This window comes from Sorex fumeus, unplaced genomic scaffold (assembly GCF_029834395.1).
Source record: "Sorex fumeus unplaced genomic scaffold, SorFum_2.1 ptg000161l, whole genome shotgun sequence".
Taxonomy (NCBI): Eukaryota; Metazoa; Chordata; class Mammalia; order Eulipotyphla; family Soricidae; genus Sorex; species Sorex fumeus.
This window is the reverse complement of record NW_026606218.1, coordinates 668,803-694,209: the sequence shown is the minus strand read 5'-3', so window position 1 is coordinate 694,209 and position 25,407 is coordinate 668,803. Positions and strand designations below refer to the sequence as shown.

Below are 25,407 nucleotides of genomic sequence, written 5' to 3'. Positions count from 1 at the left end.
ACGCACCACACCCCACACATGCACCACACACACACCACACACAATCACAAAACCACACACAAAGTCACACATGTACCACACACAAAAGCACACACGCACACACCACACCCCCCACACCGCTCACACAAAACCACACCCCCACAACCACACACAACCACATATGTGCACCACACATAACACACACAACCACACACCTGTGTACCACACACACACCCCACACATGCCCCCACCACACACAAAACCACACACGCAACACATAAACACAACCACACACGCACCACACAGAAAACCACACAGGCATGCACTACACACACACTCCCACACACACACACACACACAAACACAGGCACGCACACATGCATGCACCAAACATTGAAAAAACAGGAAGGCAGAAATAAGGTGGATGATAATGACCGTCACCCACTTGAACAATGCCCAAAGCATTTTGAGTTGGGGCTGACTCCTGGCTCTGTGCTCAGGAATCACTCCTGGTGGGACTCAGGGGACTCAATGGGGTACTGGGAACTGAACCCGGGTTGGCCACCTGCTGCACAAGCGCGCTACCCACTGTGCTCTCTTCCCGGCCCCTAGGTGAACTTCTACAGATGAAAAACCACCTTGGTTGTTGGCAAGACCAACCTCCCCTACTGGGGTGGGGAAGGCCAGTGGGCCTTCAGGGGGGCATACAGGAGACCCTCTTTCTGCCCAGGCAGGGCTGAGAGCCCACCCACCCGGCCACCAACCTCGGGCAGGGCAGGGAGGACGCACCTGTACAAACTGCATGGCCACGTAGCCCCAGCGGATGGACGGGGTCCTGAGAAGAGGAAGCAAGGACGGGCGTCTCAGGGGGGCCCTGCCTGCACCCCTGCCCCCACCCCAGGGCGTGTCCCTGCTGGCCTGGCTTCCACTCAGGGGGCCAGATCTGATGGGCGACAGCAAGGGGGGGCCGGTCCCGCCCCGCCAGGGTCCCTCAGCGCGCGCCTGTCCCTACCTGGGGTAGCTGTCCCGGTAGATGAGGGTGGGTGCGAACAGGAAGTACAGGTACTGGCCGATGGTGGGCAACGGGACCGTGTCTGCAGGGGAGGGTGGGGGGAGCCGGCTGAGAACCACAGGCCCCTCACACGGAAGGCGGGGAGGGAACTCAGAGAGGGGCGGGGGACCCCATTTTCCCCCCTTGCTTTTTGGGTGGGCTGGAGCGATAGCACAGCGGGTAGGGCGTTTGCCTTGCATGCAGCCGACCCGGCCGACCCAGGTTCGATTCCTCCGCCCCTCTCAGAGAGCCTGGCAGGCTCCCCGTGGCGTCTTCGAGATGCCAAACACAGTCACGACAAGTCTCACCATGGAGACGTTACTAGGCCCGCTCGAGCAAATAAAGGAACAACAGGAGGACAGTGCTACAGTGCTTTTTGGGTCCCACCCAGGGATGCTCAGGGCTGAGTCCCAGCTCTGCACTCAGGAATCACTCCTGGCGGTGCTCGGGGGACCCTATGGGACGCTGGGAATCGAACCCGGGTCGGCTGTGTGCAAGGCCAACGCCCTCCCCGCTGTACTCACGCTCCGGCCCTCTGTTCTGGTTTTATTTATGAAAGGGATGGTGTGTGTTCTGTGTGTGTGTGTGTGTGTGTGTGTGTGTGTGTGTGTGTGTACGGTGGGAGGGCCATGAAACCCAATAGTATTAGTACTCCGGGCTTACTCTGGGCTCCAAGTTCAGAGAACCACATGTGGTGATGGGGATCAGGCAAACACCTTGAACCCTGAACTCCTCTCTCTCTCTCTCTCTCTCTCTCTCTCTCTCTCTCTCTCTCCCCTCTCTCTCCTTCCCTCCATCCCCGGTGTCCAGAACGGGAAACGCCTCCCTGGGCGGGAGAGACAGGACAAGCTACGGTGCCGGCCACGCACGCGGCCGGCCCTGGTTCCACCCCTGGCCCGAGGCTTGTGGGCTAACTGGGTCCCCCACTCCCACCAGCCCCCCTCAGCAGGTGAGTAAAACTCAGTAGGATGGCATCCTGGCGTGCACCAAGGCCCGGAGGCCTCCGTACCTGATTTCGCCTTGGCTGCATTCAGCACTCGTGGGACTGTCTCCCTGATCAGCGAGTGGGCCTTCATCACAAACCGGATCTACAAGAGATGGGGGGAGCGGGGAGGGTCAGCGCGAGTTGTTTCTTCTTCTTCTTTCTTTTTTTTTTTTTGCTTTGGGGCCATACCCGGCGATACTCAGGGCTGACTCCTGGCTCTGTGCTCAAGGATCACTCCTGGCAGTGATTAGGAATCACTCCTGGCAGTGCTCAGGGCTGGCTCCTGGCTTTGTGCTCAGGGCTGACTCCTGGCTCTGTGCTTGGGGCTGACTCCTGGCTCTGTGCTTGGGTCTGACTCCCGGCTCTGTGCTCAGTGCTGACTCCCGGCTCTGTGCTCGGGGCTGACTCCCGGCTCTGTGCTCAGGGCTGACTCCTGGCTCCGTGTTCAGGGTTCACTCAGGGTTCACTCCTGGCTCTGTGCTCAGTGCTCACTCCTGGCTCAATGCTCAGGGCTCACTCCCGACCCTGTGCTCGGGGCTGACTCCTGGCTCTGTGCTCAGGGCTCACTCCCGGCTCTGTGCTCAGGGCTGACTCCTGGCTCTGTGCTCAGGGATTACTCCTGACTTTGTGCTCAGGGCTCACTCCCAGCTCTATGCTCAGGGCTGGCTCCTTATTCTGTGCTCAGGGCTGACTCTCGGCTCTGTGCTCAGGGCTGACTCCTGGCTCCGTGTTCAGGGTTCACTCAGGGTTCACTCCTGGCTCTGTAATCAGTGCTCACTTCCGGCTCAATGCTCAGGGCTCACTCCCGACCCTGTGCTCGGGGCTGACTCCCAGCTCTGTGCTCAGGGCTGACTCCCGGCTCTGTGCTCGGGGCTGACTCCCGGCTCTGTGCTCGGGGCTGACTCCCGGCTCTGTGCTCGGGGCTGACTCCTGGCTCTGTGCTCGGGGATCGCCCTCCCCACTGCCCTTATTGCTCCCCTGCCACGCAGCCCCGCCCAGCTCTGCCCTGGATTAGCCCAGCCGCGCACCTGCTCGATGACGATGATGCCACGGGTACCCGGAGTGGACGTGTGCTGGAGGACGACGTAGGCCACGCCGCAGCCCAGCCCGCCGATCTGGAAGGCCATGAAGAGCAGGCCGAAGAGCAGCGAGCGGACGCGCGGGAAGGAGCTCGTCCGGTAGCCCTTGGCCCACAGGTGGAGCAGGGAGTAGGGGACCACGAGGGTGCCCAGGAACATGGCCCACCACGTCCACAGGGCCACGGAGGACATGGTGAAGGCAAAGGTCAGCATGTTGAAGTCCAGCACCAGCCTGGGGGGGGCACAGGGGGACAGAAGACAGAGCCTGGGGTCGGAGCGATGGCACAGCAGGGAGGGTGTTGGCCTTGCACGTGGCCGGCCCGGGTTCGGTCCCCGGCATCCCCTAGGGTCCCCTGAGCAGCGCCAGGAGCGATTCCTGAGTGCAGAGCCAGGAGTCAGCCCTGAGCATCCCCGGGTGGGACCCAAAAAGCAAAAAAATAATAATAATTTGCTCGAGCGGGCCCAGTAACGTCTCCATTGGAGACTTTGTTGTTACTGTGTCTGGCATATCGAATACTCTCGGTAGCTTGCTGGGCTCTCCGAGAGGGGCGGAGGAATCGAACTCGGGTCGGCCATGTTGGCCGCGTGGAAGGCGAACGCCCTACCCGCTGTGCTATCGCTCCAGCCCAATAATAATAATAAAATAAAATTAAAAAAAAGCTCTTTAGGAGGGGGGCGGAATTGATACCGTAGCGGGGAGGGCATTGGCCTTGCACACGGCTGAACTGGGTTCGATTTCCAGCCCCCCTGAGCACAGAGCCAGGAGTGACCTCGGAGCATCGCCTGCCGTGCCCCCCCCAACTAAATTAATTAATGAATAAATTGTGGAGTGATAGTCCAGCAGGGAGCGCGTTGGCCTTGCACATGGCCAACCTGGGTTCGATTCCCAGCATCCCCTAGGGTCCCCCGAGCACCAGCCAGGAGTGATTCCTGAGTGCAGAGCCAGGAGTCAGCCGTGAGCATCACTGGGTGTGACTCCTTCCCGGCCCCCCCCCCAAAAAAAAGGCAGAACGGAACCACCCTCCACTACAGAATCCAACGCACTGAGGGCGTCCGCCTCGCGACCCTCCATCCACAGCCCCCCCCGGGTGCCCCTTCCGCCCCTCCCCCTGCCTCACCTTCCCTGGTCGATGTAGTCCACGACCAGCGTACTGAGGATGAAGAGGATGAGCAGCGCGATGAACATGTGGTGGATGGTGCGGATGTGGTCCACCTCGAGCAGCTCGCTGTGGATGGAGCCAACACAGGCCATGAGCCACCACCCTCGCCCCCGGGACAAGGCGACATCGGGGATGGTGCAGTTCCAAGAAGGGCCAGACCTGCATCTCCCACAGAGGTGAAGGCCACGCCCGCCCGAGCATCACATGGGAAGGATGAGACAGCGTCATGCGAGTCTCTCTAAGGTTGAGGGTGCCCCCCAGCACCGCCAACGTCGGTGAACTTAGACCATTGCTCTCGATCCTGCCTGAGCTTTTTTTGTTTGCTTTTTGGGTCACACCTGGCAATGCACAGAGGCTCCTCCTGGTTCATGCACTCAGGAATCACTCCTGGCAGTGCTCGGGAGACCCTATGGGATGCTAGGAATCGAACCCGGGTCAGCCGTGTAGAAGGCCAACGCCCTCCCCGCTGTGCTATCGCTCCAGCCTCTCGAAGTGGGCTTTGTATCTGACAGGTTATCTCTCCACATGTGGATGACCTTCTGGGCCTTCAAAGTACCGTGAAGGGGAGAGACACAGACACACACACACACACACACAGAAGGAGAGGAAGAGAGAGGCAGAGATAGAGACGGAGCGGGTGGGAAGGCAGAGAATTATGGGCCTATTAAAAAAATTAAAATAAAAAGTAATGTGGAGTTCCTGCCCAATTCAATCGGCTTAATCAATGGCTGAACAAATAGCAGGACTCCTACATTATTTTTTAAAATTTTTATTTAGTTAGTTATTTTTTAATTTTTTTTTTGGGTCACACCCAGGAATGCACAGGGATTACTCCTGGCGGTGCTCGGGGGACCCTAAGGGATGCTGGGAATCGAACCTGGGTCAGCTGTGTGCAAGGCAAACGTCCTACCTGCTATACTACTGCTTCAGACCCAGTATTCCTGTATTATTGTTAAAAAAAAAAAAAAGAAGAAGAATAGGGGCTGGAGTGATAGCACAGCGGGGAGGGCGTTTGCCTTGCACGCGGCCAACCCGGGTTCAATTCCCAGCATCCCATAGGGTCCCCCGAGCACCGCCAGGAGTAATTCCTGAGTGCAGAGCCAGGAGGAACCCCTGTGCATCACTGAGTATGACCCAAAAAGCAAAAACAAAAAAGAATAATGGGCCTGCGTGAGACAGGCTTTGCAGACAGAGTGACAGTGCTTAATGCCTGAAATCACCTAGTCCTTGAAACCCTCCTGGGTCTGACCCCACCTCACCCTCAAAAATCAAACAAAACAATCACAATCACGACCATCCTGTTGTTCGTCGATTGCCCCGAACAGGCCCCAGTAACGCCTCCTTCGCCCTAGCCCTGAGATTTTTAAAAAAGTGCCATATTAAAAGCTCTTCAAGGGTTAGGAGAATGAGACCCATCATTACTCTGGACAACCTGGCAGGCTACCGAATGTAACCTGCCCACACGGCAGAGTCTGGCAAACTCCCCGTGGCGTACCCAATATGTCAAATACCAGTAACAATGATAGGTCTCAAACAAAACAAAAACACAAAAAACAAAGAAATGTTTTAATTGGTTAAAAAAAATTTTTTTTTAATTAAAACTTGTTTCATCTTTCTTGTAGTATAATTCTATCAAAAATCTTAATCAGGGGCCAGAGCAATAGTACAGCGGGGAGGGAGTTTGGCTTGCATGCGGCCAACCTGGGTTCGATCCCCGGCATCCCAAAGGGTCCCCCGAACACTGCCAGGAGTGATTCCTGAGTGCAGAGCCAGGAGTCAGCCTTGAGCATCGCCAGGTGGGACCCAAAAAGCCAAAAAAAAAAACCCCAACTTAATCATAGCTTTTTATTTTTTGTTTTGGGGTCACTCCCAGTGGTGCTCAGGGCTTACTCCTGCCTCTGCACTCAGGGGTCACTCCTGGTGGGTGCAGAGGACAATATGGGGTGCCAGGGACAGAACCCAGGTCAGCCATGTGCAAAGTAAACATGTTACCCGCTGTCCTCTTGCTACCTTAATCTTGATTTTTTTTGGTGGGGGCAGGGGTTCTCCTCTTTTTTTTTTCCTTTTTTGGGTCACACCTGGTGATGCACAGGGGTTCCTCCTGGCTCTACGCTCAGGAATCACTCCTGGCGGTGCTCAGGGGACCATATGGGATGCTGGGAACTGAACCCGGGTCGGCCGCATGCAAGGCAAATGCCCTACCCACTGTGCTATCGCTCCAGCCCCAATAAGATTTTTCTTTTAGGGGGACACATTCATATTCAGAGTGAAAAATACCTTTCAGTAGTCTCACTCTTCAAAGAGAAAAAAATTTTTTTTTAATTTCTAAGATTTTTTTTTATTATTATTGAATCACTGAGTTAAACCCTTACAAGGCTGTTCCTAATTAGGTTGCAGTAATACAGTGTTCCAACACCCATCCCTCCACCAATGCTCATTTCCCATCCCCAGTATTCCCAGTTTCCTCCCATCACCCCTCCCAACCCCTCAACCCCAGCCTGCCTCTATGACATCAAGGCATTTTCTTCTCTCTGAGAAAAAAAAATTTTCTTTTTCTTTTTGGGTCAAACTTGGCGATGCACAGAGATTACTCCTGGCTCTGCACTCAGGAATTACTCCTGGCGGTGCTCAGGGGACCCTATGGGATGCTGGGAGTCGAACCCGGGTCGGCCGCGTGCAAGGCAAACGCCCTCCCCGCTGTGCTATCGCTCCAGCCCCATGGGGTGGGGGGTTCTCAACCACTCATGGTGGTGCTCAGGGCTTACTCCTAGCTCTGCATGGTGCATCGTCAGGGATCGAACCCGGGTCAGTCACATGCAAGGCAAGCTCCATCCCCGCTGGGCTATGGCTTGGGCTCCACAATTAGAAAATTTTTTATTCTAGCTATTTGCAGGGCAGAATTCCACAGCCCAAATTCTGGGGGATTGCCAGGGAACCGGCAACAATCTCATTTCCTATGCCTCCCTCTGAAAAAGAAACACACACACACAGACACACACAGACACACACACACACACACACACACACACACACACACACACACACACACACAGGGGCAAACGGCATGTAACACTGAGGAGTGGATAGCACAGAACAAGCTCCTTGAACGGTCAGTGACCAGACGGCAAGAATCGGGTGAGCTGGTCACGAGAGCGACCAGCAGGACAGGAGATACTCACTCCAGGAGCGATCTCCGGACGACAAAAACCTTGCCCTTTTCCGGGGGCGCCCGAAGGTCTCTGCAGAGAGGGAAAATGAGAAGCAGAATGAAAAATATATGAAAATAATCCCAACAGAACGTAAGCGCGTGGAAGTGCGGTTCAGAAACGCTAGCCCGGAGTTTGGTTTCACGCTGATTAACATTTAACGGGGCAGGATCAGATGCAGAGAAGCCGGTTTCACGGATGTTTGTCTTGTTTGGGTAGGGTGGTGGATTTGGGGGCCACACCCAACAGGGCTCAGGGCTCCCTCCTGCTGGACCATATGGGGTGCCGGGGATCGAACCCGGCTCGGCCATGTGCAAGGCAAGTGACTTAACGCGCTGTGCTGTCTCTCAGGCTCCGCGCACCAGAGAGAACAGAGATAACACGGAAGCTTCGTGACAAGGTGACAAATGGGGTTTGGAGGCTGGGCTCAAAGCTCAAAACTCAAAACTGGGTGTCCAGCTGCCTTGGGCTCCGGCTTCCTAACCAGGACACTTATGGGGTCCAGCTAATAGGGTCACTGGCTTCCAGGGACGGCACGTAAGGGATGCTGTCTCGATTTCACTGGACAGCGAGGTTTCAGATCAAGAATCTTTGCAGCCGGGGCAATAGCACAGCAGGGAGGGAGTTGGCCTTGCACGTTGCCGATCCGGGTTCGATCCCCAGCATCCCATAGGGTCCCCCGAGCACCGCCAGGAGTGATTCCTGAGTGCAGGACCAGCGGGAACCCCTCAGCATCGCCCAAACCACCCCCCCAAAAAAAGAATTCGCGTCTATATAATCTACTTAGAAAGATGAAGTGTGGATTGTTTGCCCAGTGCAGAGAGAGCTGTGAGTGGAGAGAGTTGTGTGGATATGTGAGTGTGTGTATTTGAGTGTGAGTATGTGTGTGAGAGTGTGTTGAGTGTGTTTGTGAGTTTATGTGTGTGTGAGTGAGTGTGAGAGTATGAGTATGTGAGTGTGTGTGTGAGTGTGTTTGTGAGTTTGTGTGTGAGTGTGAGGGTGAGTACGTGTGTGAGTGTGTATGTGAGTGTGAGTGTGTGCATGTGTGTGAGTAGGTGTGAGTGTGAGTGTGAACGTGTATGTGAGTGTGTGTGAGTGTGAGAGTGTGTGTGACTGACTGTGTGTATTTGTGTATGTGTGTGAGTGAGTGTGTGTGATTTTGAGTGTGTCTGTGTGTATGTATGTGACTGTGTACGTGTATGAGTGTGTGTACATGTGTGAGAGTGTATGTTACTGTGTGAGTGTGTGTACGTGTATGTGAGTGTGTATATGTGTGTGAGTGTGAGAGATTGTATCTGAGTGTGTGTACATATATGTGAGTGTGTGTACATGTGAGTGTGTGTGTGAGTGTATGTGTGTGTGAGTGTGTGACTGTGAGTGTGTGAGAGTGTGAGTGTGTGTGACTGTGTGAGTGTGTGTATGTGAGTGTTTATGTGTGTGAGTGTGAGATTGTATCTGAGTGTATGTACATGTATGTGAGTGTGTGTACATGTATGTGAGTGTGTGAGTGTGAGTGTGACTGTGAGTGTGTGAGAGTGTGTGTGTGACTGTGTGAGTGTGTACATGTATGTGAGTGTTTATGTGTGTGAGTGTGAGAGATTGTATCTGAGTGTGTGTACATGTATGTGAGTGTGTGTGCATGTGAGTGTGTGTGACTGTGAGTGTGTGAGTGTGTGTGTGAGTGACTGTACGTGTGAGTGCATGTGTGCATGTGTGTGAGAGTGTGAGTGTGTGAGTTTGAGTGTGTGTCTGTGTGTGAGTGTGTATGTGTGTGAGTATGTGAGTGTGTGTTTGAGTGTGTGTCTGTGTGAGTGTATACATGTGTGTGAGTGTGGGAGTCTGTGTGTGACTGTGTGCGTATGAGTGTGTGAGTGTGTGTCTGTGTGAGTGTGCGTGGTGGGGAGCAGGGAACAAGGCAGCTGCCCCCCGCCCGCATGCGGCCCACTGCTCCTGGCCAGGCCGGGCCCCCGAGGGACACTCACTGGGCTCGGTGGTTCTTGTCCCCTAGGAGGGCCGAGAAGGTGGTGAGGGCGCGGCCCCCGCTGTCCAGCGAGGCCGACTTCTCGATGAGGTTGCTCACAAAGTCGTCGAAGTGGCTGCCGACCTCCTTCATGAAGAACGGCTTCAGCTCCTGGCAGCGGAGAAACAAAAATCAAGCTCACGGCTCTGAGAGCCGACGCCCAGGGAAGCAGCACAGCGGGGAGGGCCCTGCCTTGGACGCGGCCGACCCGGGTTCGATCCCCGGCATCCCACAGGGTTCCCTGAGTCCTGCCAGGAGCGATCGCTGAGCACGGAGTCAGGAGTCAGCCCTGAGCACCGCTGGGTGTGGCCCAAAGACAGAAACGAAAAAGATTAAAGGGATGGGGATGAAACGATAGCACAGCGGACAGCGGGCGTTGGCCTGGCACGTGGCTGACCCGGGTTCGATTCCCAGCATCCCATAGGGTACCCCGAGTACCACCAGGAGTGATTCCTGAGTGCAGAGGCAGGAGTCAGCCCTGAGCATCGCCGGGTGGGACCCAAAAAGGGGGAAAAATAAAAAAAGATCATAAGGAAACTGGAGGCCCAGAGAGTTCTGGAATGTTCTGCAGAGGAGCACAGTGGTTATTTATGTCTTTTTCAACATCGAGGGCTCTTGCTGGGGCGACAGTAAAGTCTGTCGTGCATGCAGTGACAGAGATTCCGTCCCCCACATCCGATACGGTCTCCCAAGCCCCGCCAGGAGTGATTCCTTAGTGCATAGCCAGGAGTAATGCCTGTTTCTTCTTTTTTCCTTTTTTTGTTGGTGCTTGGGTCCCACCCGGCGATGCTCAGGGCTGACTCCTGGCTCTGCACTCAGGGATCACTCCTGGCGGTGCTCGGGGGACTCTAGGGGATGTCGGGGATCGAACCTGGGTCGGCTGCGTGCCAGGCCAACGCCCTCCCCACTGTGCTATCTCTCTGGTCCCTAAAGGTAAAGGTAAAGGCCCTCCCGTTGATCGTCGATTTGCTCGAGCGGGCCCAGTAACGTCTCCATTGGAGACTTTGTTGTTACTGTGTCTGGCATATCGAATACTCTCGGCAGCTTGCCGGGCTCTCCGAGAGGGGCGGAGGAATCGAACTCGGGTCGGCCGTGTTGGCCGCTTGTAAGGCGAACTATCGCTCCGGGCTGGAGCGATAGCACAGCGGGTAGGGCGTTCGCCTTACACGCGGCCAACATGGCCGACCCGAGTTCGATTCCTCCGCCCCTCTCGGAGAGCCCGGCAAGCTACCGAGAGTATTCGATATGCCAGACACAGTAACAACAAAGTCTCCAATGGAGACGTTACTGGGCCCGCTCTGGTCCCTAAAACTTTTTTTTTTGCTCTTTTTTTTTGGGGGGGGGGTCACACCCAGTGATGCACAACGGTTACTTCTGGCTCTGCACTCAGGAATTACTCCTGGAGGTGCTCAGGGAGCCATAGGGGATGCTGGGAATCGAACCCGGGCCGGCCGCGTGCAAAGCAAATGCTCTCCCTGCTGTGCGATCGCTCCAGCCCCCTAAAAAACAAACTCTTTTTTTTTTCTTTTTTGCTTCTTTTTTTGGGCCACACCCAGCGATGCTCAGGGGTTCCTCCTGGCTCTGCACTCAGGAATCATCCCTGGCAGTGCTCAGGGGACCATATGGGATGCTGGGAATCGAACCCGGGTCGGCCGCGTGCAAGGCAGATGCCCTACCCACTGTGCTATTGTTCCAGCCCCTAAAAAACAAACTCTTTATGCTAAATGTCAAGTTGCTTGTTTCTGAAGAGAGGTTTACTTACCTCCGCCTCAGCAGTCAACTTCATCTTTTTCGCTATCAACTGTTTCATGTCAACCTGACCTAAAGAAAGGGGAAGGGGGAAAAAAAAGAGCAAATTTTTAGCTGAAACAAGTAGATTCCCGTGAGCAACGTCTACATGATGACGTCGAAAGAAGCCAAAGAAACTCGATGTAAGGTTAGCACACCCAACAGAATCTGACACCCTGCTTAAGATGAAAGTTTGGATGACAGAAACAACAGGAAATGACTGCATCAAAATGCAACGCAGGGGGCCAGAGAGATGGTTCAGTGGTTAGGGCACTTGCCTTGAATGCAGCTGATGCAGGTTTAATTTCCTGATGCCCGTGGGGAGTGATCCCTGAGCACAGGGTCAGGAGTCAGCCCTGACTACTGCTGAGTGGGGCCCAGAAACAAAAATGCTAAATGGGAAAAAAAAAATCTGGGGCCAGAGCGATAGTACAGCTGTTTGCCTTGCACGTGGCTGACCCGGGTTCGATCCCCAGCATCCCCTAGGGTCTCCCGAGCACCGCCAGGAGTGATTCCTGAGTGCAGAGCCAGGAGTCAGCCCTGAGCATCGCTGGGTGTGACCCAAAAAGCAAACACACACACACACAAAGCGTTCACACAATAATCACCACCTTTATAACCATATGGAGCTGAATGGCCCCATTCTGACTGTGGGACAGCAAACACACAGTGGGGGTTCTGGGGGGCTATTCCCAGCTCTAACCCCTAGAGACAACTCCGCCCCCAGCATGCAGCGGCCCCTGGTCCCTTGGGGGACCCTGCTGCCTCCTTCTCCATCATGTTTAATGGTTTATTAGTATTCTTTTTTTTTCTTTTTGGGTCCCACCCGGCGATGCTCAGGGCTTCCTCCTGGCTCTGTACTCAGGAGTCACTCCTGGCAGTGCTCGGGAGACCCTATGGGATGCTGGGAATCGAACCCGGGTCGGTCGCATGCAAGGCAAACACCCTACCCGCTGTGCTATCTCTCCAGCTCTGGTTTATTAGTATTCTTATGGCTGAAATATAATTAATCAAATCTCTATTGGCCTCTTGGGCTGCATCTTTGCAGAAGACAGAGATATTCTGTGTCTCTGCAATAAGACACAAAAAAGAGAACCAAAAAAAAAAAAGTCCCAATGCATGGAGTCATCAGGAAGGACCTGGGTGGGGAGGGGGAGGGCGGGGGCACGTGGAATTGAACATGGGTGAGAACGTTCCAGAAGTTTTGCAAGACGCCAATCCTCAAGGCCAGCTCAGAGAACTGTGAGCCGGCCAGAGAGCCTGAGGGCTGGGTTCCAAATGTTGGTCAAGTCTAAAAAAAAGTGCAAGAAAAACACCAAGGGGCAGGTTCAGTTCCTCCTCCTGACCTTGATGACTCCAAATGATGTTCAAAATTACTTTATATTTTATCCTTTTTTATTTTATTTTTTATTATTTATTTTTGGCTTTCGGGGTCACACCCAGCGATGCCCAGGGGTTCCTCCTGGCTCTGCACTCAGGAATTACTCCTGGCGGTGCTCGGGGGACCCTATGGGATGCTGGGAATCGAACCCAGGTCGGCCACGTGCAAGGCCAGCGCCCTCCCCACTGTGCTCTCACTCCAGCCCCCTCTTTTTTTTTTTTTAATTGTTGAGGGGGTCGACATCTGGTGGTGCTCAGGACTCACTTCTGGCTCTGCACTCAGGGATCCTCTGGGATGCTGGGGATCGAACCCGGGCCGGCAGCATGCAAGGCAAGCGCCCTCCCCACTGCAGTACCCTGCCAGCCCCTTACCAGATAATCTTAAAATCTGCGTGTTATCAACGAACACTCTCCTGTGTTCTTGGCCTTGCTCTCCTGTGTTCTTGGCCTTCGAATGCCTTAACTTTTATCCTCAGAAGCTTACCAGACCTCAGCCTGAGGGAACTGCGTTATCGCAGACCATCAGGATTATCCTGCAAGAAGCCAGGCGTGGGGATGTCTCTCTCCAAACTGCCCAGCAGCGGAGACACAGTGAAACTGGACATCCAGCTCAGAGCCACAAGAAGGGAGGGGGAAAAAAAATCTCCCAGGGGCCCTTGGGCTGGCGGGTATGGGACTGTGGCATTGGAAGTCTGTCCCCAAGGCCCCCCCAGAGTGCCAGGCTGAGGAGTAAGAAGCGTCCATGACGAATAATCGCCAGGCCTCCAGTTTCCCAGTTTCGGTTCTCTCCTAACAAACCTTTTCTTTGTCTCTTTGTGCTAAGTACAGAATTGGTCCCGGCAGCTGCGTCGGCCAGAAGTCCCGGTCTCACTGCCTACAGCAGCTCATTTTAAAACCTAATTGGTTTCCAACCATTGACCAGTCCTCCTGGCCAGCTTTCCCTTGGCTTTGAGGGTGTGTGTGTGTGTGTATGTGTGTGTGTGTGTGTGTGTGTGTGTATGTGGAGGGTGGTTAAGAAAGAGGAGAGTCCAGTAGGGAGGGGTCACTCTGGACAAGAACTGAGTGTTGAAAGGAGGTAGAGTTACAGACATAACCTTTCAGCATCTGTATTGCAATCCATAACGCTTAAAATGAGAAAGAGAGAGAGAGAGAGGGAATGAGAGAGAGAGGGAGAGGGGGAGAGAGAGAGAGAGAGAGAGAGAGAGAGAGAGAGAGAGAAGTACTTGCCAAAGAGGCAGGAGGGGATGGGGGTGGTTTGGGGGCGGGGGGAGGGACACTGGGTTCACTAGTGCTTAAAAATTAACACTGGTGGGGTTGGAGTGATAGCACAGCGGGGAGGGCGTTTGCCTTGCATGCAGCCGACCCGGGTTCGATTCCCAGCATCCCATATGGTCCCCTGAGTACTGCCAGGGGTGATTCCTGAGTGCAGAGCCAGCAGGAACCCCTAAGCATCACCCAGTATGGCCAAAAAAGCAAAAAAAAAAAAATTAGCACTGGTGGAGGGACGGGTGTTGGAACACTGTATGACTGAAACCCAGTCATGAGTAGCTTTGCTCTCACGGGAGAGTCAGTAAAATAAAAAAAAAAAATAAAATAAACCTAATTAATGATTTTGGGGGGAAGCCCTCTCGAAGCTTATTTTCACTGCAGCCTGCCCCTCCCCCAAACATGATAGTCACCTCCAAGCCCAGAGGAGATGAAGAACATTCCTTGGGGCGGGAGCGCTAGTACAGCGGGTAGGGCGTTCAACCCGGGTTCGATTCCCAGCATCCCATAGCATCCCCCGAGCACCGCCAGGAGTGATTCCTGAGTGCAGAGCCAGGAGGAACCCCAGGTGTGACCCAAAAAGAAAGAAAGAAAAAAAAAATTCCTTTGGGGGCCGGAGAGGTAGTACAGTGGGTAGGGCGCTTGCTTTGCACCGTGGCAGGCCAGGATTCCATTCCTGGCGCCCAAGAGGCCCTCCTGTGAGCCCTGAGCTGGCAGCAGCTGGAGCACACTGGGTGTGGCCCCCCCAAAAAACAAACAAACACAGTTTGAGGGGAGTGGAAAGAGAAACAGGCCAAGCCTCACAGGAGCAAAGTGAAAAAATAGAACAGAGTTCAAAATATTCACAAGCAGGAGCTGGAGAGATAGTCCAGCGGGGAGGGCATTTGCCTTGCACTCGGCCGACCTGGGTTCAATCCCTGGCATCCCATAGGGTCCCTCCCTCAAACCCCAATAAAAGTAATTTCCAGGGAAAAAAATTATTCCTGGGGCTGCAGCATATCAGGGAGGGCGTTTGCCTTGCACGCAGCCAACCCAGGTTCAATTCCCAGCATCCCACAGGGTCCCCGAGCACCGCCAGGAGTAACTCCTGAGTGCAGAGCCAGGAGCAATCCCTGTGCATCACCCGGTGTGACCCAAAAAGAAAAAAAAATAAAGAACCCACGAACCCCCTCCCCAAATAAATTTAATTTTAAAAATATTATCATGCTTAGAGGCTGGAGAGATAGCACAGTCGGTAGGGTGTTTGCCTTGCACGTGGCTGACCCGGGTTCGATTCCCAGCATCCCCGCGAGCACCGCCAGGAGCGATTCCTGAGTGCAGAGCCAGGAGGAACCCCTGAGCATCGCCGGTTGTGACCCAAAATGCAAAAAAAGCAAAAAAAAAAAAGAATAATTACTGCATGCAGAGCCAAGAGTGACCCCTGAAAATGACCTGGTGTGTGACACCCCCCCCACCAAACATATGCAGACACAAATTGTGTGTGTGTGTGTGTAATTATGATACTCAAAGGACTGTCACTGTCCTCCCGTTGTTCATCAATTTGCTTGAGCGGGCCCAGTAACATCTCCATTGTGAGATTTGTTGTTACTGTGTCTGGCATATTGAATACGTCACGGGGAGCTTGCCAGGCTTTGCTGTGCGGGGGAGATACTCTCGGTAGCTTGCCGAGCTCCCTGACAGAGGCAGAGGAATCGAACTCGGGTCAGCCAGGTTGGCTGCGTGCAAGGCAAATGCCCTACCGCTGTGCTATCACTTCAGCCCACTCAAAGGACAGATTTCCTTAATATAAAGAACTTTCCATGCGTTTGGATTCGTGGCCCACAGCTGACTGTGCTCAGGGCTTACTCCTGGCTGTGTGCTCTGGGGACCGTCGCGTGAGGTACTGGACCCAGTTCAGCTCTGCACAAAGCAAGCACCCTCCCCTTTGTACTGGCATTCCCCCATCCCCCCTGCCAAACTTCAGCGGTGGCATTTATGATTTCTGGCCAGACCCTTTGTTTTTATTTTCCTGCAGAATTCAGGGACTCTCGAGGGGGAATCATAGACGCAAGACAGGCTCGGCCGGAGCCCAGCTGCTGTTATCTCTAGTGAAAATTTCGGTAGGAAAAGGCCAAAGAACTGTTTCTGCCCGGCGGAAGCCTTGGGACACCCACAGCCAAGTGTCCCCGGGCGCTTCACCCCCGTCTGTGCCCCAGACCTGGGGTGCCGCAATCAAGCCCACACACATGTCATTGCAGAAGAAACGCCAGATGCAACAGATAAGATGGTTGGTTTCTCAAAGCCCCACGCAGACCTTGTCTCCAGGGGTTCCTGTGGGCAGCCACCTGGGCGAGGGGCGGGCACAGGACAGAGCCGGGGAGTGGCCACTTGGCCTGTGGGGGCACCGGCTCCAAGCCCAAAGGGACATGAGAAAATAAAAAACCCCATGGGGCTGGAGCAATAGCACAGTGGGTAGGGCATTTGCCTTGCACGCGGCCAACCCGGGTTCGATTCCCAGTATGCCATAGGGTCCCCTGAGCACCACCAGGAGTGATTCCTGAGTGCAGAGCCAGGAGTCAGCCCTGAGCACCGCCAGGTGGGACCCAAAAAGCAAAAAAAAGAAAAACCCCTAAAAGTCCCTCACGTTCATGGCTCCCAACACAGACTGAGGGAATTCAAACTATCTACAAATGATCAGCATCTTTTTCCTGCCATTCCTTCAGAGCTCACCTACAGTATCTGTGATTATATATGCAATATATACAATAATATGTATCAATAACACATATGCAAATAATACATATAAGTATTTTTTTTTAATTTTCTTTGCTTTATGGGTCACACCCGGCGATGCTCAGAGCTGACCCTTGGCTCTGCACTCAGGAATCACTCCTGGCGGTGCTCGGGGGACCCTGTGGGATGCCGGGGATCGAACCCGGGTCGGCGGCGTGCCAGGCCAGCGCCCTCCCCGCTGTGCTATCGCTCCAGGCCCCATCTGTGATAATATTCTTATATTCATCGGGGGAGGCTCACTTAAGCCCCAAGAGGGTAAATATCATGTCACAATCACAACTGTGGAACCCAGCCCCAAGCAGGGCATTCATAAATACTGGGGGGCCAGGGGGTGGTGTGGCCTAAACCCCAGAAAGACGAGACAGCAAGGAGGGCACTTGCCTGGCATGTGGCTGACCCAGGTTCGATCCCCGGCATCCCATAAGGTCCCCTGAGCCCCGCCAGGAGTGATTTCTGAGCACAGAGCTGGGAGTCAGCCCTGAGCACTGCTAAGTGTGGACCAAACAACCACCAAAAAATATATATCCATGGAGTTGGAGTGATAGCACAGTGGGGAGGGCGTTTGCCTTGTATGCAGCCAACCCGGGTTCGATCGCTGGCATCCATAGGGTCCCTCGAGCACCACCAGGAGTAATTCCTGAGTGCATGAGCCAGGAGTCAGCCCCAAGCATCACCAGGTGTGACCCAAAAAGCAAAATAAAAAGAACCCTTGCTTGGGGCTGGAGCGATAGCACAGCGGGGAGGGCATTGGCCTGGCACGCGGCTGATCCGGGTTCGATCCCCAGCATCCCACAGGGTGCCCTGAGCACCCGCCAGGAGTGATTCCTGAGTGCAGAGCCAGGAGTTAGCCCTGAGCATCACCGGGCATGACAAAATACACACATATGTAAGCCAGAGCATCTTTCCGGAGTTAACAAGAGTTTATTCCTGCGTCCTAAAGCTTCGTGCCTTGTCCATCCTGTCATGTGTCCCCTTCAGCCACCAGTGCCCCGGGGAGCGCTCACCCCCACCCGCCCTGAGTCAGCAGCCATTTCCGCCAGGGTCCCAGGGACACACAAGGCACAGGGGCTGGTGTCCTGGGCTGTCCTCTGCCCCTGCCCATCCCCCAGGAGCCAGCATGGCCACCTGTGACAGAAGGGCACGCCGGGCCCCGGGGTCCCCAACTTGCTTTGCAGAAAGCCTCACCGTTTTCGGGCGTCCCCTGGGCATCCTTGCTGGGGACCTTGGGGTCTGCGGCGTCTTCGGGACCCTCCCCGGGCCGGGCCGGGCGCTTCCGGAGCGACATGTCCTCCTGGCTCATGCTGCAAGGAGAGAAGCAGCTCAGGGGTGCGACAGGAAAGGGGGGAGCAGAACACGAGCAAGGCACCTTTGGCCAGAGAGCCAGGCCACGGGGCTTGGGGGTCACGCTCTGCATGCAGGAGCTTCCGGTTTGACCCCTGGTGCCACCAGGAGTAGCCCCGAGACACCAACCGGTGGGATCCTCCCTACACGACCACTTTCTACACCCCTGTCTATCATACAGCCCCCCTTTTCTTATTCTTATTTGGGGACCACACCCGGTGATGCTCAGGGCTGACTCCTGGCTTTGCACTCAGGGATCACTTCCGGTGGTGCTCGGGGGACCTTATGGAAGCCGGGGATCGAACCCGAGTCAGCCACGTGCAAGGCAAACACCCTCCCCACTGTGCTATCACTCTGACCCCAAGCAAGGGTTCTTTTCATTTTGCTTTTTGGGTCACACCTGGTGATGCTCAGGGCTGACTCCTGGCTCATGCACTCAGGAATTACTCCTGGCAGTGCTCGGGGGACCCTATGGGATGATGCCGGGGATCGAACCCGGGTTGGCCTCATGCCGGCCAACGCCCTCCCCACTGTGCTATGGCTCTGGCCACAGTCCCATTTTTCTTTAAACATTTTGTCCAGGGAAGGGCACATCAGTGTTGCTCAGGGGTGAATGAGCTGCTCGTACTCCTGCCCCAGGCCACTGCCCCTGGACACCCCTCCTGCACCCCATTCCCTGAGGAAGTGACGCTTGTCCCTCCCCCACCTTTCACGGCTTCCGGTCTGCTCCAAGTTGGCCTCTATGCCCCCACTTGCCCCCATCCCAGTCACAGCACTGACCCCAAATTCCCCATGAAGCTCAGGAATGCCCTCAATCCCCGCACCCCGATGCCAATCCCCCGAGTTCTGTGAGTCTCCCCAACACATCCAGACGCGTCCCCAGAGGCCTTCCCAGGACCAGCTTGCACGGACGTGGCTGAGGTGATCGGTGAATGGGGCCCCTTAGGCCAGTCCTGGGACCCTCCCTCAGGGCAGTTGATGGGCCAGCCTGGATTCTCAATCTCCCGCACCCAGTGCAATGTCCACTCTGCTGGCCCCTGACCCCTTCTCACTCTGGCCACAAGGCAAGGTGAGCGCCCTACCTGCTGTATCAGAGCTCCAGCCCATCGGCGTTACTTAAACCTGTGCCTCCAATACATTCTGCATTTAGGATGCATTTGCTGGACGGCTGGCTGGGTGGCTGGTTAAATGGATTGATGGATGGATGGATGGATGGATGGATGGATGGATGGATGGATGGATGGTTGATTGAATGACTAAATTGATGGTTGAATGAGTAGACGAATGGGTGGATGGTTGGTTAAAGGAATGGATGGATGACTGGATGGAGGGTTGAGATGTTTGGTAGGTTAAATGACTGGACTGATGGTTGGATGAGTAGATGTGTGTATGTATGGATGGATGGATGGATGAATGAATGGATGGTTGAATGAATGGGTGGATGGATAGTTGAATGAGTAGATGCTGAATGAATGGATGGATGGATGATTGAATAAGTGGATGGATGGATGGGTGATGGTTGAATGAGAGGATAGATGGGTAGTTGAATAAGTGGATGGGTGGATGGTGGATGGTTGAATGAGTGGATGGAGGGATAGTTGAATGAGTGGATGGATGGATGGATAGGTGGATGGTTGAATGAGTGGATGGAGGAATGGATGTATTGGTGGATGGTTGAATGAGTGGATGGATGGATGGATGGATGGATGGATGGGTGGATGGTTGAATGAGTGGATGGATGGATGGATGGATGGATGGTTGAATGAGTGGATGGACGGATAGTTGAATGAGTGGGTGGATGGATGGGTGGATGGTTGAATGAGTAGATGGATGGATGGGTGGATGGGTGGATGGCTGAATGAGTGGATGGAGGGATGAATGGATGAGTGGATGGTTGAATGAGTGGATAGATGGATGGGTGGATGGTTGAATGAGTGGATGGACGGATAGTTGAATGAGTGGATGGATGGATGGGTGGATGGTTGAATGAGTGGATGGATGGATAGTTGAATGAGTAGATGGATGGATGGGTGGATGGTTGAATGAGTGGATGGAGGGATGAATGGTAGATGGATGGATAGACAGATGGTTGAATGAATGGATGATTGGTTGAGTGAACAGATGGGTGATAGAATAGTTGAATGAATGAATGAGTAGCAAGAATCGTCACAGACACCGAGGACAGAGGGCCAGGAAGGGTCAGTGAAGTGGGCCAGTGAAGTGACTGGAACAGAGTTGACTTTCAAGCCTCGCTTTCCCTGTGGAGGGCTGGGCTATCCCACATGGCAGAAGTCCAGTAAGATGGGACCATGGCCAAGACAGGCCGGGGAAGGTCTGGGCTCAGGAAGGACACCAAGAGTCCAGCTCAGTCACTGGGCACTGGCTGCGACTCATTCAGTCATGACCCTACCCCCCCGTGGAAGAGACAAAGCGTCTCTTTTACTGGCAGTGAAGTCATTTCCCCGATACCACCCCCAAAAAAGGAGTGGGGCGGGGCTTGTGGAGTGAGACACATGGTATTTCACAACTTGGGGACACCCGAGACTCAGCGTTCCTTCACCACTTGTACAGCTCACTTTCAGGAAGGATAAAGAGCTAAATCGGAGAGGGACACCCAACGAGCTGAGGAAGTGAAAGGAGGGGTCACAAGACCAGGAGCTCCAAGGCCCTGGGTGCAGGGGCGGAAGTGGGGGTTGGGAGGGGAGAGGAACACTCATCCGTGACTGTGGGACATGTTGGAGACCCAGTCTTGCATTCAGAAAGATGCGGGAGACTGGGAAAAGGTGACAGACACTGGCCCAATGTCACAAATGTGACAAGTGTGAACAATTCCACCAAGGTGACCAAAAGCAAACTAGAGAGAATATAGAGGCTAGAACGATAGCACAGCGGGGAGGGCATTTGCCTTGCACATGACCGACCTGAGTTTGATCCCCGCTATCCCATAGGGTGCCCAGAGCCCCGCCAGGAGTGGTCCTGAGCAGAGTCAGGAGTCAGCCCTGAGCACCACTGGGAGGGGCGCAGCCCAGATCTCAACCCTCAAAGGAAAAAAAAAAATCGACATTAACAGCCTAATCCATTTCAACAGTGGCACTGCTCTGAGCTCAGAGGGGGAAGGAAGGACTGATCAATACGTCATCGGAAACATCAGGGGCTCCCCCAAAGGCTCCCCCACTCCCCAACAGCCTCACCGGGCATAGTCCTACAAAATTCTCAGGAACAGAGGAGAGCTTGAAGTGGAGGGAGGTTCCCAGTGCCTCGTTCCTGGTACCACCCTGGAAAGCTTAATTAAAGCTCTGAGTTCAACCCCCAGCACCACGGCCTGCATGCAGCCCGCATGGAGATCACAGGGAGCAATAAAAAGGGAAGGATAGGGGATAAAAAGATCAGAGGCTTGGAGCAATAATACAGATAACACAGTTGGGAGGGCGTTTGCCTGCAGGCGGCAGACCTGGGTTCGATCCCGGCATCCCATAGTGTCCCCCAAGCACCGCCAGGAGTGATCCCTGAGCACAGAACCAGGAGTAACTCCTGAGCATCACCCCATGTGACCCAAAAAGAAAGAAAGAAAGGAAGGAAGGAAGGAAGGAAGGAAGGAAGGAAGGAAGGAAGGAAGAAAGAGAGAGAGAGAGAAAGAAAGAAAAGAGGGCTGGAGCAATCGTTCATCGGGCAGTGCCCTGCATACAACAGATCCCGGTTCAATGCCCAGCATCCCATATGGTACCCCAGCATAGAACCAGAAGTAAGCCTTGAGTACCACCAGGTATGAGCCTCCCCAACCAAATACCAATAATAATAGCACTGTAGCACTGTCCTCCCACTGTTCATTGACTTGCTCGAGCGGGTCCAGTAACGTCTCCATTGTGAGACTTGTTGTGACTGTGTTTGGCATCCCAAATACGCCACGAGGAGCTTGCCAGGCTCTCCCGTGTGGGCGAGATACTCTCGGTAGCTTGCCGGGCTCTCTAAGAGGGGCAGAAGAATCAAACCCGGGTCGGCCGCATGCAAGGCAAACGCCCTACCCACTGTATTATCACTCCAGCCCACCAATAATAATAATAATAATTATGGTCCCGTTATTCATTGATTTGCTCAAAAGGGCCCAGTAACATCTCCATCGTGAGACTTGTTACTGTGTTTGGCATATCGAGTGCGTCACGGGGAGCTTGCCAGGCTTTGCCGTGAAGGCGAGATTCTCTCGGTAACTTGCCGGGCTCTCCGAGAGGGGCGGAGGAATCGAACCTGGTTCGGCCGGGCCAGCTGCGTGCAAGGCAAACACCCTACCACTGTGCTATCGCTCCACCCCAATAATAGTAATAATAATAATAATAATAATAAATATAATGACCATCTATAAAAGAGCTCATGAGGTCATTTATTTATTTATTTGGGGGTGGGGGTCACACCCGGCAATGCACAGGAGTTATTCCTGGCTCTGCACTCAGGAATTACTTTTGGTGGTGCTCAGGGGACCATATGCGATGTTGGGAATCGAACCCGGGTCGGCTGCCTGCAAGGCTAACACCCTACCCGCTGTGCTATCACTCTAGCCCCTCATTTGGTCATTTAGCTAAAGGAATTGGCTCCTTGAACACAACAGGGTGTGGCCCCCAAACCAAAACCACTTTTTTCTTCCATTCCACCACACACAAAACCAAACAGTAAAAGTGCTCACATCTGTGTGATCTCATCATCCGTTATCTCCTAAGTCATAAATTCCAAAAGCAAATTTCGTCAAGAAAAGGAATTTTACAGAGCTCTGTTAATTGGTCCCTACCCCACCTCCAAACACTCTCAAGCAAACAATCCCTCCTCTCTATATATTTCCCACTCAGATGGGTCATCGGATAGGGCCGGGAGTGGACAGCAAGTCGGGTGTCAGCCTTGCATGCAGCTGACCCAGGTTTGATTCCCGACACCCCATAGGGTCCCCTGAACCCTGAGGGCAGAACCAAGAGAACCGCTCTGGGGGTTGGAGCGATAGTACAGCGGGGAGGGCATTTGCCTGGCACGCGGCTGACTCAGGTTAAGATTCCCAGCATCCCATAGAGTACCCCCGAGCACCGCCGGGAGTAATTGAGTAATTCCTGAGTGTAGAGCCGCGAATAACCCCTGTGCATTGCTGGCTGTGCCCCAAAAAGCAAAAAAAAAAAAAAAAAAAAAGAGTAAAGCTCTGTGCACTGATCCAAAAACAAACCCCAAAAAAGAGATTACTGGGGCTGGAGTGATAGCACAGTAGGGCGTTTGCCTTGCATGCAGCTTACCCAGGTTTAATTAATTCCCAGCATCCCATATGGTCCCCCAGCACAGCCAGGAGTAATTCCTGAGTGCATGAATCAGGAGTAACCCCTGTGCATCGCTGGGTGTGACCCAAAAAGCAAAAAAAAAAAAAAAGAGATTACTAGGATTACTAGGACAGGCTGGCCCGCCTTCAAGAAAAAGCGTGTGATGAACTTAACTCATCACCCCGAGATGCACAGAGGGCGGGAGGCTGGCAGCACCCAGCACCGAGGCGGACACTTGAGGCATCTTGGGTGTGTGTGTGTCCCTTCCAGCTGCAGAAACTCCCCCTTCTTGGAGATCAGGAGCTAGCAACGGGGAGAGGGGGAGGGGAGGAGAAAACCCGGATGCCTCGGGGGACCAGACAGCAGGGAGGGGGGCAGGGGGAGTCAGCAGCTGGCCCTGACCTCTGTTCGGACTGTGTCCCAAGGGATGGGGAGATCTTGGCGCTTTCTCAGCCCTGATGCCCCTGCCACGTGCTCGCTCACATGATAACCCTGGAAAGCGCCTGGTACCCACCCTGCAGCCCAGAGCACGCGCAAAGCGGCTCCCGGGGTGGGCCGAGAGACAGGAGGGGAGGGGGGAGCTTAATCCGGGGCGCAGCCCCGTCCCCCCTGGGCACCTCTGGGTGCAAGCCTTGCAAGGGGCTTGCATAGAGGCACTTTAAATAGTGGGGGGGAAAAAAAAACCAAAACTCAACCACCTCTCTAGAAAATAACGGCGGCGAGCGAAGTCCCGAGCCCGTGCCCAGACTGGCAAAGAACTTAACCCCGGTGGCTGGCACGCTGTCCTGCATCGGAGAGAAGAGGCCACAGGATGTGGCACCCGACGCGACCCCCCTTCCCGCAGGTCCCGCTGCAAAGCCCGCACGCGGGGTCCCGGCGTGCATGCATGCCCTGCTCCCGCCTCGCGTCGCTTTTTTCAATTTAATTCCAAATTTTTTTAAAGGAATAAATGTCTCCTCATTCACAACTTCTTGAATCTTAAGACAGAGGCCACCGGATTTGGGAGGAGGGGGGCCTGGGGGGAGCCACCGATCTTCACGGGAACTTTGCAACCCTCCCCCAGCCCCCCCTGCAAATCCCCACCCACGATCGCGGGGTCTCTCCCGACTCCCGGGCCGCGTCCTCGGCCCCTCGGGCCCAAGGCCGGCCACCCCCCTCAGCTGGACGTTGGGGGGTGGCCCTGAGCAGGAGATTGGGGTGGGGGTCCGGGAGCCGGTGCGTTACCTGGGGGCGGCGGGGACCTCAGCGAGGAAGCAGAGGCGGGCAGCCGTCCGGGGGGCAGCGACGGAGCACGCTCGGGGGCTCCGGGCGGCTGTCGCGGGGTGCAAAGCCGGTGGCCGACCCAGCCGCGGCCGAAGATAAAGCGGCCGCCGGGCCGGCCCCTCCGCCCCCAGCCCCGCGGCCCGCTACGCAGCGTCACGCGCACGGCTGGCGCCAGCTCGGCCTCTCATTGGTGCACCGGGCGCCTCGGGCCCCGCCCACACGCCGGCCGCGCCGCCCCTATTGGTGGACGCTCCGCCCCCTCCGCCAAGGACGCCCCGCCCACTGTCGGGCGCGCGCCTTCCCGGGGCCGGAGCCGCGCGGCTCGCCCCGGCTCGGCCTCTCATTGGTGCGCCGGGGCCCCGCCCACACGCAGGACGCGCCGCCCATTGGTGGACGCTCCGCCCCTACTGGTGGGAGCCCCGCCCACTGCCGGGCGCGCGCCTTCCCGGGCCGCGGAGCGCTCGCCGCGATCGCGACCCCAGGGGCCGCCACCGGCGTCCACTGTCCACTCTGGGCTCGTGTCATCGTGTGCGGGGCCGGCGGCTGGGCAGCCGGGAGCGCCGCCCGCGAGTCCCACGCCAGGGGTCGGGGCAGGTTGGACTGGTGCGAGCCAGGCCCTAGCAGAGGCGTGTGGCACAAACGGGCAGTTAAGTAATTTGAAAGGACACCTCGCAGCCCCCGAAGGGGGACATGGGGGCCGGAGCATAGGACCGAAGGTAAGGCGCTTGCCTTGCACGTGGCCGACACGGGTTCCGTCCCCAGCATCCCAGAGGCCCGCCTGAGCTCCAGGAGTGATTCCTGACAGCAGAGCCAGGATTAATCCCAGCCTCGC

General features: G+C 55.1%; 1 protein-coding gene across 1 annotated transcript in view; it reads right to left on the bottom strand.

Annotated features, from left to right (window-relative positions):
- SOAT1 (sterol O-acyltransferase 1) overlaps positions 1-24,621 on the bottom strand; it is a 32,975-nt gene extending 8,354 nt beyond the window's left edge. Inside the window, exons 1-10 of the mRNA XM_056107314.1 lie at positions 24,537-24,621; positions 17,872-17,987; positions 11,243-11,301; positions 9,443-9,591; positions 7,434-7,493; positions 4,213-4,320; positions 3,044-3,326; positions 2,040-2,118; positions 992-1,073; positions 769-814 (exon numbers count right to left, since the gene is read on the bottom strand). Of these exons, the coding sequence (XP_055963289.1) occupies positions 769-814; positions 992-1,073; positions 2,040-2,118; positions 3,044-3,326; positions 4,213-4,320; positions 7,434-7,493; positions 9,443-9,591; positions 11,243-11,301; positions 17,872-17,986 (981 nt within the window). The 5' untranslated portion in view covers position 17,987; positions 24,537-24,621. The remainder of the gene's footprint in view (positions 1-768; positions 815-991; positions 1,074-2,039; positions 2,119-3,043; positions 3,327-4,212; positions 4,321-7,433; positions 7,494-9,442; positions 9,592-11,242; positions 11,302-17,871; positions 17,988-24,536) is intronic.
- Positions 24,622-25,407: the final 786 nt, after the last annotated feature.